This window comes from Dreissena polymorpha, chromosome 10 (genome assembly GCF_020536995.1).
Source record: "Dreissena polymorpha isolate Duluth1 chromosome 10, UMN_Dpol_1.0, whole genome shotgun sequence".
In the NCBI taxonomy this organism is placed as follows: domain Eukaryota; kingdom Metazoa; phylum Mollusca; class Bivalvia; order Myida; family Dreissenidae; genus Dreissena; species Dreissena polymorpha.
The window spans coordinates 82,270,835-82,284,429 of NC_068364.1; the positions used below are offsets into that span (position 1 = coordinate 82,270,835).

Sequence of the window (13,595 nt, forward strand, 5' to 3'; positions counted from 1 at the left end):
GCAGCCAATTGTATAAATATGGATAACTCTTATCCAGCGGATAACTTTTGGTTATCTTCAATTTTAGGATATCTTTTTCGGTTAGCGATTGTATAAAAAAATAGTTATCTAAAACGGTTCACGTTCTGGTTAAGTTTTGGATAAGATTTAGCCAAGATATTTGACGTCGGTTATCTTTATCCAAATGAAGAACGCGCTGACAAAATGGCTGACTTTGACATACCGAACGCTAGACGACCAAGACAATTTCGACGAATAGACAGATTTACGGAAACTGACGACCCTGAAGAAATACGACGACGATTTAGATTTACACCTGACAGCATTGACCGCATAGAACGACTGATCGGACATAGACTTGAGAGACCAACTGGACGGAATCAACCCTTGACACCGAGGCAGCAAATATTGATAACACTGAGATTTTTTGCTTCTGGAAATTTTTTGCAATTAATAGGGGATACTTTTGGGGTGGACATTGCCACGGTTTCAAGGGTAGTGACCAGAGTAACTGACGAACTGTGTGACCTGAAAGACCAAACAATTAAATTCCCGACGACGGACAGACATAAATCAATTATTAAACAGAATTTTTTCAAAATCGCTGGATTTCCGTCTGTAATTGCGGCGATCGACGGAACGCACGTTCGCATCATTGCTCCCCATGAACACGAGGAGCAATATGTGAACAGAAAGCACTATCACAGTGTCAATGTACAGGCAACGTGCGACCATCGAGGTATTTATCAATTTGTACACAAAAATTCAAAACATAATTTTAGTTCTTACCTTCAAGTTTGAGTATCCCTTCATTTTATAAATCCATTTATTTATATTTATATGCATCCTGCTGTTTTACACACCAGATCAAAGATTCCGTAACACTTACTTATGATCTGGTACGATTTTTTATTATTCAGTTTTTCTTTTAACACACGTCCTTTAAGTCCAAATTTCCACAGTGTAATGCATATTTTGCGCCCAAAAACTCACATGTACTCAGTTCAAATGACGTAACGATTCTAAATAAAGATAGGTAAAGTCTGTTTCATGGTTAAAATATAGTCTGATCCTTTGTATTATAGAGGCACAAGACAGGGAATTCTAATAGCCTTCTTTCCTCTATATTCATCCAACCCTATAAATTCATCCACCCCCTTATTTTGGTAATTATGACATTTTTCTAAAAAAAAACTTAAGTAAGTAATGCTTATTTAAAAAACATACAACATAGATGTTCTATTTTGGTTAAAAACATGTGAATTTTAGATTTTGTTAGAGAGAAAACAATAATTTTGAAAATATTCACTTTTAAACAGTGTTTTTGTGTTTATTAGTCTATAAGATATATTTTTTAATGATTATATCAAAATTACTTCAAAAGATTTATGTTTTCCTATAAAAATGTTGATTGAACAGATTGATAGAAAAGATACAGACAAATTAGTGGTTGCTAGGGTGTGCGTTGTAAATTATTTTGCCATACTTTTGTTGGAAAGATATAAAATGTCTAATTAAATGTCTCACTTGTGGTGAAATTCTTTTCATTCAGTAGAAAAAGTCAATTTCACTCTTAAGGGGATGAATATACAGTAAAAGAGGCTACAAAGAATTATTTTCTTGCTACATTTTAATAATAAGATGTATCATACTATTTGAATGATTTACTGCAACGGAATGTCTAAAGTTAAATTGCATACATTATATTCTATGTAATCATATTTCAGGTGTATTCACCAGCATAAATGCCACATGGCCTGGAAGTACTCATGATGCTCATGTTTTCAGAACCTCAGTACTATCTGATTATTTGGAAGCCAATCATCATGGTAAGCGCATATTCTAAAATGGATTGATTTTTTTTTTTAATGCTATTTCATTTATTGTTCTGCATGTTCCTGTTTCTCATTTATAAATGTATACTTATAAAAGGTTACGCCGTGGCGTAATGGATGTCCGCCTAGCGAACTGGATGTCATGGGTTCGAACCCCACTGGGAACGTTCCTTTGATCTCCCCCAAAAATTATATACATTTAGAAGAGGATCATTCTGTAATTGTTGTTTAATTGTTCTGTTCAAAGGTTTGGAGGATGGAATTGTGTTAGGGGACAGTGCCTATCCATGCAGGAAGTTTCTCATGACACCTTACCTGCATCCTGGTGAGTGCTTCTCTGTTGAACACCTTATCAATTTACCGGTCTTTACAAAATACATTGTACTGAATCTTTTCTTATAACACATGTCTAAGTTCATGTTGATGTTATATGTTTGAAATTAATATTGTAACTATAGCATATTTACACCAGGATCCCCACAGCAACAGATGTTCAATGACGCACATGCAAAGACAAGAAATGTTATCGAAAGAGCATTCGGTGTACTGAAGCGGAGGTTTCATGTCCTTCATGGAGAGGTATTAATTAAGTATTAATGTGTTAATAAGCACTAAAACATTTATGTTTAATATCATGAAATATCTAAAAATATGCACTAAATTAACTTATTTTAATTTAAAAATGTTTAATAATGTTCTTTAAACATTAAGGTACGAATGAAGCCGGGCAAGGTAACAAAAATAATTCTGGCATGTGTAGTATTGCACAATCTCGCTAAGGCATGGGGTGAGAGGGAGGCATTCCCAGAGGAAGAAGACCCTCAACCTCCACCACTTGTCCAGCTTGAGGGTAACCCTGACGGGCAGGCTATCAGGGATGCAATAACTGCAAACTATTTCAGGTTTGAAAATAATTCATTCAATGATAAGAATACATGAAACAAATGTTTTGACTATGTGCAATAAATTTGTTAAAAATATTTTACTTAGCAAGTAAAAGGCTGTTTAAATCTAGCTTAAAAATGAACAAAAGCATTACATTAATAAGCAATGCACAATAATTATAATATTAATAATAATATTGAATATTAAAAAACCATTTATAACATAAATAAATAATAATATTTATAACAATATTAATAACAATAATAATGAGTAATAAAACTAATCATCAATAAATAACATTAATTGCAGATGAAGACGGACGGACATTACAAGGCACCATGGGTGACTTGATCTATGTATGGCGTAATAGTATTCAGAATGATGTACGGACATAGACAAAACAAGTCTTAAAAATGTGTGTTCATTTACATCTGATAAAGACAAAACAAGTCTATAAAATGTGTGTTCATTTACATCTGATAAAGACAAAACAAGTCTATAAAATGTGTGTTCATTTACATCTGATAAAGACAAAACAAGTCTTTAAAATGTGTGTTCATAAATATATAGTTTAATAATTTTGATTATTTTCCCTGTGCATAATTATAGAGATCCATTATGTTTACATTTAACTGACAACTAGGTCAGCCATCAGCTGATTGAACAGATGTATTTAAATATAGGTCAGGAATTTTCTCATGCACCTTGTAAACACTGTCTACAACTGAGTGTCTACTCTCTAACTTACTTTATTTACATTTTTGTGTTTATTGTGAGATGATTTCATGTTCATCCATATAATTTTAAATAGTAACTAAATGTTAAGTCACTTGTATGTAAAACCTTGCAAAAGGTAGATGTTGTAGTTGGCTATTTTCAATTGCCACTTTCTACACTAAGTCTTGGACACTGACCATCATTCACATATATTAAAAACTTGGAACTTAAAACCCATTGTGTTGTTTACACAAACCCCGGCTACAAATGTAATTTGTATCATTTATTATCATTTTTAGAATTTTTTTTTTCAAAATGATAAAAAATGTTGTTTTATGACATTCTTTTACAGTTTGTCTTTGGCAAATGCCATCATGAGCTTTCCCTCCTCAAAAAACTCTCTCTGGGATTTCATAAGTAGCAACTTTTCCTGTTGAACTGCAATGGCTCCAGCATAATATGCCATCTGCAGTTCCCTCAGGGTCTGCTCTTTCCTGATTTATAGGAAAGTGCTTTGTAGCATTTTTTACCATAAACATTTATAAATAATAAGTTATTATAACTTAATAACAAAATCTTATTTATTATGTCATACATCTGCAGTGTTTATGCTGATTTTTAAATCTAAGTAAGGTCTAAGAGTTTTTCCATTTAAATTTGATTTCCTTAATGATATTATTAAATTTATTAAATAAATGAAATTATTACACAAAGTTTGAATATGTAACACATGAGAAAAAAATTAGGATATTCCTTTTACCAACAGCTGGATTCCTGCTTGGTTTAATTTCCTTATTATTCACAGGAACAGGCACTCTAAGAACTGAAATGCAGATATTTATTTTACATCTTGTTAAATACTTATTTACAATGTTAAGTTTCAATATTTTCTATGGAATAAAACACTTTAATTTAATGCATTTAACTTATCTTATTAACTTCATAAGTGTGGTCAATAGGCGTTTCTTGATTGTATAAGCCAATTATGCTATTTACCTTGATCTGCACTGCTGTCTTTTGATGTTTCTGGAAAAAAAATGAAATCATTTATTAATAATTTAGAAAACATTATTAACTTATTATAATTTCCTGTGATTTTTTTAAACATATATAGTCAATATGAGCAACAGTATATCAATTATTTATAACTGCATCAGGGATGGAAATTAGTGGTTGACCGTGAGCCCGGGGCAAGTAGATTTTGGCCTGGGCAACTCAATTTCAAAAGTTGGTAGTCAAGCTGTGCAACTTATTTTTTTTAAAGCTTGAAACAAATCAGTGCAATAAAAAATTGTGACTGTGGATCAACAATTGGAAAAAAAGTTACTTTTTGCTGTTAAAAAAACAACCTTTTTTTTAACTTTTTGCATTTGGGAAACATTTTGTAAGAGGCTGTAATTTTGGGCAAACAAAATCATTGATTTCAAAATGTTAAATTTTGTTTTGTATAAATGTGTAAGTAAATTATTACTATTGTTAAAGCCATGTTTTGATGCATGTACAACAATAAATAAATAATACTTGATTTATTGAGTGATAAATTGTTATGTAATGTCATTTGTGTGTTTTTCTTAATGCTCCATATTAATTGCTTATCATTGTTGGATGAAAGTGAACATTAATGACAAGCTATCTAACTTTCCTTGACATGTTGCAATTACAAAGTCATGTATTTAAAAAAGTAAAAGTAACAATATAACTTACCATTTACTGTTTCATCATCGTCGAATGGACGAATATCGTCAGCAAAGTTGAGGAAGTCTAAAATGTAAATACATGAACATCATTGAAATATATATAAAAAATGATTTATACATATTTAAATACTATTAAAAGTAACAATATTATGTATTCCCCTTAAGTAGCCTCATTTGCCTTGGCAAACTGACCTACGCCAATGTCGGAGTCGTGGAGATGTCACATACAAGAGCATGTAACACTTTTATAAACAAACGCATGATTTCTCAGATTATAAGCATACTTGCAAGAAAGAATATTAATAGTACGATTATAATGCCAATTTCTCGCTAATCATTAAAGGCATTTGCGTACATAGTATTGATTATTTTAGTATCAATTAACCTACGAAAAAAATGAACTCTTCTAAAAGACTACACAATCTAGAAAATTCTATGCATAGAAGCGTGTAATGTTTATCAGTGACAGTGTGATTTTTAAGCGACATGGAGGCACATGGAATGTGTTTTGTTTCTTGCAAAGGAAATTAAAATAAATTGGATTTAATTACCATCCAGTTGGAGCAGCTCAACAAATCCTGTTGCGCTGCGCACTGCACCTAACGAGAATAAAAATATGTATGGGTTAAAATGGAATTATGTGAATATATTGAATGAAAGGTAAGAATAGTTAGATACATGTATGTAGCTGGCACAGAAAAATTACGCACTCGACAGTGTAATTCTTTTCAGTGGTTTATGATTTAGGTATAATCTGATTGTGTTGTATTTATAAATTAGGTACAATTGCAGTGGAGCTTTCATAATCAATATAGTTATTTTTTTTTAATAATTAAGTACGCGGGTGGTCACATACCGATGGTGGTTTCGGATTGAGAAGCACCCGGAATCCCACTGAAGGACGGCGTTTCCTTCATTGTTTCAATGATTGACATCGTTACCGTGTCTGCGGCTTTCATCGGTTGTCCGCCACCCGTCTGCCGGGCGTTTTTTCGCTCCATCGTAAGCGACTCTCTGGCCTTCGAGACCATTTTCCGATATTTTTCTAAATAAATAACACACAATAAAATTACTGATTACATAATTGTGTCTTATTCTATCTCGGCAACATATTACAATCAGTCACTCGCGCAATTTGAAACTTGTCAGATATTTACGGAAAATGCTAATTGTTCATTTCTGAAATTGAAGGAATGACAATAAGCTCTATAAATTTTTGTAATTATGCATAATCTCTATATATTAGTCTCTAGAAATTGTATACGGATTCATATTGCGTTTCAAACGGCGCTATGATTACATGCGCACGGACGTTGTTCTTCGACTTCGGCATGTGGAATACTAACACCTAAATACATCAGTTAAGTATTAATAAATACATATATTTACATATCTCATATTAACGAATGGCCGAAAAATATCAATGTTGGCGTTCGCATACCTTTCACGTCGTCAATCGTGCGACACGCACGACCGACGGAATTCACTTTTTCCGTTATTTCGGCCCACGCCCCATCTTGAATTTTCTTGGTGACTGGTGTTGAGCCGCTTGAAAATTTCTTTGTCAAAACATTGTCAAATTTCATAACACCTTCACGGATTAGAGCAGTTTCCTCATGGGAAAAGTTAACTGAACGTTTTTTACGAAGCGAAAGCGTTTCAGCCATTGTGTTGTCGTCTGAAATGACACTTTCCGCGAAACCGTCTTGACCGGAACCAGATTAAATATGCATTGTGGGTTTTTTATGTTTGGCTAACTTTAACCAAATCGGATAAAGATATCCAATGCGACTTGCATTTTTATACAATAGGATAACCACGTTGGATAACATATCCAAAAACGGATAAAGTTAACCAAAGGTTATCTTTTGGATTGGCTAAAGTTATCCATATTTATACAATTGGCTGCTGGCCTTTTGGAAAAATAAGCTTAATGCATGCGCATAAAGTATCAACCAAGATTAGAATTTGCAGTCCGCACAGGATAATCAGGAACGACACCTTTTCCGCCCTTAAATTGTATCAAATACACGGTGCAACTATCAAACATTACTATTCGCACATGGTAACATGTAAATTCCCGGTAAAGGCTAATCGTGTAAAGACCATCGAGCTTTAATGTAACATGTGCTACATATGTTTTTTTGATGCAGCAAATTCAATACAAAAACCTTACTTTAACCTCTAAAACGTAGCGTTTAACATCTTTAAACACTGTATATTCAAAACAGGCGTGTGCAACTACTATGTTTTTTTTAATTACTGAATTAAATAAAACAGATATTTAGTTAGTATTAAGTAACAGTCCGCTTGTTTTCAATTGAGACCTATGAACCCTTGCACATAGTCCGTCGGCCAAACTGCTTCATTTAATATATAATTATTATACATGTATTAATTATACACAAAGAGCTCAGACAACCTTACTTACGAATTTCCTGGACGAGTTTAATAAAATATGGTATGATATGACAACGTGTGTCAGATCTTTTTTTATCACGTGCTTTTAAATGAGCAAATTAAATAAATATTTACGCAAACATAATGATAAATCCCGAATGTTGTTTACATGTCGTGACGTCATTTGACGTTGCAACGTCATTTCAGCAAAATAACAAAATACGATTGGTCAATAGACGAAAACGAAGCCAATGAAAACGCTTTAAAAGTATATTACAAATATACGTAATGGTTATATTACATGGGAAACAGGGTATGTATGGCATGTGATAAAATAAAATGATCGTATATGTTCTGAATTCGTTACTAGTTACATTTTTGTTAACAAAACAGACATTATAATGATTTTAGTCTCAAGCACATGCAAGATGGCTTTTTTCAGGCTTGTGTCATATTTCAATGCGAGGAAGCTTAACAATTTGTTTGTGCTTTATTTTTCTACATGCAGATTTTGTAAAAATATATATAAGATGTACTCAATCATTGCATATCACAGGATAGACGGTTGTTCTGTTCAATATCATGGAAGTATGTTTGCATATAAGCCTAGGAACGCATATTTGCTTGTATAGATTAGTTGTTCAAAAGCTTTAAAATCACAATTTTCAAACTTCCATGTGCCATATAATGTACTAATTCCTGAGCCTTGTACCAAATATCCGAAATAAATATATGTTCGAGATCGAGTTTGATCACACCAAAACGACAAGTCATGACGCCATTATGCCAAATAATGGCGAAACGAGAGATTAATGTTTCGTGATGTCGCTCTGAAAAGTACCAAAATGAGCGCCTTTTATTCGACGATATAATGTTGAACGTTTCCAAAACGCCAAAACGACATGTATCTTCGTATCGGCGTATATTTTGTCGTTCTGGCGAATTCACCTATTGGCACCTTTTAAACCAACCAACACGCCGAAAGTATGAAATGGCAGATATCAACCAACAAACAACATGGCAGAAGAATACATTTCATTATTGGTGTAAATTTATAATATTTGTGTTCATATACATCATTCTGCGCAACAGTTTTATATGCTTTGTATGCTTGTTTAACTTTCAGCGTGTATCATTAAAACAAAATAACACCCTTATTTTATTTGATCATGACAATGTTGGTATTTAACCAATAATACAATACATGTGTGTGTTTCTTAAACATTCAACCGAATACACTGATATCTGTGTTAATTTCAGGGACTTTTTTGCCAGACTTCGCAAAAACATATATATTATACATAAGGATACTGTTAAACAGGTTTACCTTCATGTGTAAATTGCCCATAACATCATGTACAACGTTTGGTTATTCCTTCACTTTATTTGTTGTATTGTGTTTTGTAGAATTAGATAAAAACAAACTTTCTTATGTGGGGTGTGGTCATTTATTAGATGATCTTTAAAAAAAAATTGGGGGGGGGGGGGGAGGAATTCTGAGTAGGGGCGTGGGGTATTGTTTGGGTGGAATCAATTGTGGTATTCAGGTAAGTGTTGTTTTGTCAAAGTAATAATAAATGTGATAATAAATAAAGAAGTTATGGCAATTTAAGCAAAATGTTCAATTATTTAAGTGTAAAAGGGGCCATAATTATGTTAAAATGCTTGATACAGTGGTCTGCTCTTGTTTATGGTTGGGGTCATGTTGGTAAACAAGTATGCAAAATATAAAAGCAATATGTCATAGGATATAGGAAATATTTGGGGTAGTACGCAAAGTTTAACATAGATTTAACAATAATATGCATATTCTAAGTATAAAAGGGGCAATAATTCAGTAAAAATGCTTGATACAGTTGTATGCTCTTGTTTATAGGTTGGGGTCATGATGGTAAACAAGTATGCAAAATATGAAAGCAACATGTCAAGGGACATTGAAAATATTTGGGGTAGTACGCAAACTTCAACATTTGCTGCATATTCTAAGTGGAAAAGGGGCCATAATTATGACAAAATGCTTGATAGAGTTGTCTGCTCTTGTTTATAGGTTGGGGTCATATTGGTAAACAAGTATGCAAAATATAAAAGCAATATGTAAAGGATAAAAGAAATATTTGGGGTAGTACGCAAACTTTAACATAGATTTATCAATAATATGCTTATTCTAAGTATAAAAGGGGCAATAATTCTGTCAAAATGCTTGATACAGTTGTATGCTCTTGTTTATAGGTTGGGGTCATGATGGTAAACAAGTATGCAAAATATGAAAGCAATATGTCAAGGGACATTGAAAATATATGGGGTCGTACGCAAACTTTAACATTTGCTGCATATTCTAAGTGAAAAAGGGGCCATAATTATGACAAAATGCTTGATAGAGTTGTCTGCTCTTGTTTATAGGTTGGGGTCATGTTGGTAAACAAGTATGCAAAATATGAAAGCAATATGTCAAGGGACAATGCAAATAATTGGAGTAGTATGAAAACTTTAACATTTGCACGCTAACGGCAACGGCACTGAAACGCCGACGCCGGGGTGAGTAGGATAGCTCCACTATATATATTTCATATATAATAGTCGAGCTAAAAATGACAAATGATGATATCTGAATAAAAACTGCCCGACTACTGTCTGCAAGATAAAAGGTCGCCGTGGTGTAATGGATTACAGCTTAGATTCCCACTATGGGAGCGTTCTTTAGATCTTGCACATAGACACATAGTACTGGTTCTAGGCTTTGGAAACGGACTCGAAAGCATTTTAAATAAGACTTTCTATGCAATCGAGCTAAAATAAATAGGTTTAAACTAAGCGACATGGTGAACCAATTAATTCATGCACATATTCGCATCCCTTTTAACTTCATTGACGTAGTAATGACATCAAAGGTGTAAGAATATATAAATAACACTTTTTACTTAAGGATTTTATTTCCAAATGTACCAGAGTGCAACAAAGTTCATGAATAAACATATAATACACATATAATATCTGTAATTCCAACCAAAAACTAAATAGTTTAAACATAAAACTGCTTTCGCACTCTCTTCAAATGCCCACGTACAAATACCACTGATACAAAATAACCTTTCTATCAGTAGTCCACAAATAGCTTCAAAAGTAAAACAATATTCTTTCTTATGGATATCTTCAATATCAGTACAAGAGGTAAGGTCGCTGGTGAACTACACAGACTATGTTTGGGTAAACTTATCATGGCACCATTCATCAAAATATAATGTTTGTTTTAAAATTATTTGCATTAAGTTTTAGGACTGTTGCTATAACCATACGTAACCATGAAAGGACTAAAAGTTTACATAAAACTCAATTTTGTTTTGTTTCCAATTACAACACTGAGAAAATTTGCAATTAATAATAATAATCAAAATTTGAATACAATGCGTGGCAACTGTAGTGCATACTCAGAAACACTACATCTTGTTTTTATTTTGAAGATTTATAAATGTACCATAATTATCTCAAAGTCATGGTGTTGGCGCAAAAAAATGACGACTTGCTTTATAAAACACTATCACCTCTGTCCTCACAGAATATTGCAGTCATTAGAGGTTTATGTCGCTAGCAGTCAACAACATTAGTGACAGTTTGCGTATACTATCTTGTAATCCTGGATAGTTCTTGTTAGCTAAAACGCCTGGTCCAACAAAAATCTGAAAAAGACCAACAGCCAATAAAAATACAAACAAATCAGTACAATTTGGGTGCTGTATTGTTGTGATAAGTAGTGCATGCAGTTTAAATATAAATATGTTACATTGATGTTAATACATTTTAATTATTTAAATCTCTCTTACAATTAACAGAGTGTACAAAATCCTCATAGATTATTCTTTAAGCTGTGATATAGACCATAATAAGTCTTTAGAAATATACAAATTAAGTAAAACACAAAGTCTGCACCACGTAGATACTTATTTTTACAAATTTGTTGTCCTTTAGAAAGTTATTTTTTTTAAATCAAAGACCTTTCTTACTAGATTCAATTTTGAAAGGCATTATTTCCAACACTTATATACTGATCAACAGCAACAGCATAAAAAATGAACAGACTGAGTTATTTGCAGGCTGTTCTGGTTTTATGCTGTTTGCACATAGCGCTCACCGAGACCCACCGAATGACGTTGGTCCCGTCGTTATAGGACGTCATATAGACGTGCCGCTGACGTCATAAGGTGCCACTTTGACCTCCGTTTAAACGTCAATGACGTCACTGGGAGGATCGGCGACACTTCCGACATGCTCAGCACAGTGACCAGAACAAGTGTGCCAAATTTCGTGACTATCGGTCAAATACTTGGCCTCCAGCAACGGCAGAACCGCTCCCGTTATAAGGTATGCCAGCCGATGACGTCACTATGGAGGTCTACACGTAAGCGTTAAACGGGCGCAGCTCGCAAACGCCTTTGAATATAGTCGCGAAATTTGGCACGTTTGTAGCGCTCACCGAGACCCTTCGAATGACGCTGGTTTGGCCGTTATAGGACGTCATATGACTGTGCCGCTTACGTCAGAAGCTGCAACTTTGACGTCATCTTTAACGTCAATGACGTTACTGGGAAGACCGGCGACATGGCACGTGTGTAGAGCTCACCAAGACCCGCCGAATGACGTTAGTCCCGTCGTTATAGGACGTCATATGGACGTGCCGCTGACGTCATAAGGTGCCACTTTGACCTCCGTTTAAACGTCAATGACGTCACTGGGAGGGTCGGCGACACTTCCGACATGCTCAGCACAGTGAGCAGAACAAGTCTGCCAAATTTCGTGACTATCGGTCAAATACTTTGCCTCCAGCAACGGCAGAACCGCTCCCATTATAAGGTATGCCAGCCGATGACGTCACTATGGAGGTCTACTTGTAAGCGTTAAACGGGCGCAGCTCGCAAACGCCTTTGAATATAGTCGCGAAATTTGGCACGTTTGTAGCGCTCACCGAGACCCGTCGAATGACGCTGGTTTGGCCGTTAAAGGACGTCATATGACCGTGCCGCTTACGTCAGAAGCTGCAACTTTGACGTCATCTTTAACGTCAATGACGTTACTGAGAAGACCGGCGACATGGCACGTGTGTAGAGTTCACCGAGACCCGCCGAATGACGTTGGTCCCGTCGTTATAGGACGTCATATGGACGTGCCGCTGACGTCATAAGGTGCCACTTTGACCTCCGTTTAAGCGTCAATGACGTCACTGGGAGGGTAGGCGACACTTCCGACATGCTAAGCACAGTTAGCAGAACACGTGTGCCAAGTTTCTTGACTATCGGTCAAATACTTTGCCTCCAACAACGGCAGAACCGCTCCCATTATAAGGTATGCCAGCCGATGACGTCACTATGGAGGTCTACACGTAAGCGTTAAACGGGCGCAGCTCGCAAACGCCTTTGAATATAGTCGCGAAATTTGGCACGTTTGTAGCGCTCACCGAGACCCGTCGAATGACGCTGGTTTGGCCGTTATAGGACGTCATATGACCGTGCCGCTCACGTCAGAAGCTGCAACTTTGACGTCATCTTTAACGTCAATGACGTGACTGGGAAGACCGGCGACATGGCACGTGTGTAGAGCTCACCGAGACCCTCCGAATGACGTTGGTCCCGTCGTTATAGGACGTCATATGGACGTGCCGCTGACGTCATAAGGTGCCACTTTGACCTCCGTTTAAACGTCAATGACGTCACTGGAAAGGTCGGCGATACTTCCGACATGCTCAGCACAGTGAGCAGAACAAGTGTGCCAAGTTTCGTGACTATCGGTCAAATACTTTGCCTCCAGCAACGGCAGAACCGCTCCCAATATAAGGTATGCCGGCCGATGACGTCACTATGGAGGTCTACACGTAAGCGTTAAACGGGCGCAGCTCGAAAACGCCTTTGAATATAGTCGCGAAATTTGGCACGTTTGTAGCGCTCACCGAGACCCGTCGAATGACGCTGGTTTGGCCGTTATAGGACGTCATATGACCGTGCCGCTTACGTCAGAAGCTGCAACTTTGACGTCATCTTTAACGTCAATTACGTTACTGGGAAGACCGGCGACA

At 35.5% G+C, this 13,595-nt stretch overlaps 1 protein-coding gene across 1 annotated transcript; it reads left to right on the top strand.

Annotated features, from left to right (window-relative positions):
• The first annotated feature begins 2,010 nt into the window (after nucleotides 1-2,010).
• LOC127848229 (putative nuclease HARBI1) lies at nucleotides 2,011-4,068 on the top strand. Its single transcript, XM_052380560.1, has 4 exons — nucleotides 2,011-2,160; nucleotides 2,308-2,414; nucleotides 2,547-2,737; nucleotides 3,030-4,068. Exons 1-4 carry the CDS (start codon nucleotides 2,139-2,141, stop codon nucleotides 3,031-3,033), a joined length of 324 nt encoding a protein of 107 aa, XP_052236520.1. The 5' UTR covers nucleotides 2,011-2,138; the 3' UTR covers nucleotides 3,034-4,068.
• Nucleotides 4,069-13,595: the final 9,527 nt, after the last annotated feature.

Coding starts and splice junctions, on each gene's coding strand:
- LOC127848229 (XM_052380560.1), top strand. CDS start 2,139: ATGACACCTTACCTGCATCCTG. Junction 2,161..2,307: donor GACACCTTACCTGCATCCTG/GTGAGTGCTTCT, acceptor TATTTACACCAG/GATCCCCACAGCAACAGATG. Junction 2,415..2,546: donor TTCATGTCCTTCATGGAGAG/GTATTAATTAAG, acceptor TTAAACATTAAG/GTACGAATGAAGCCGGGCAA.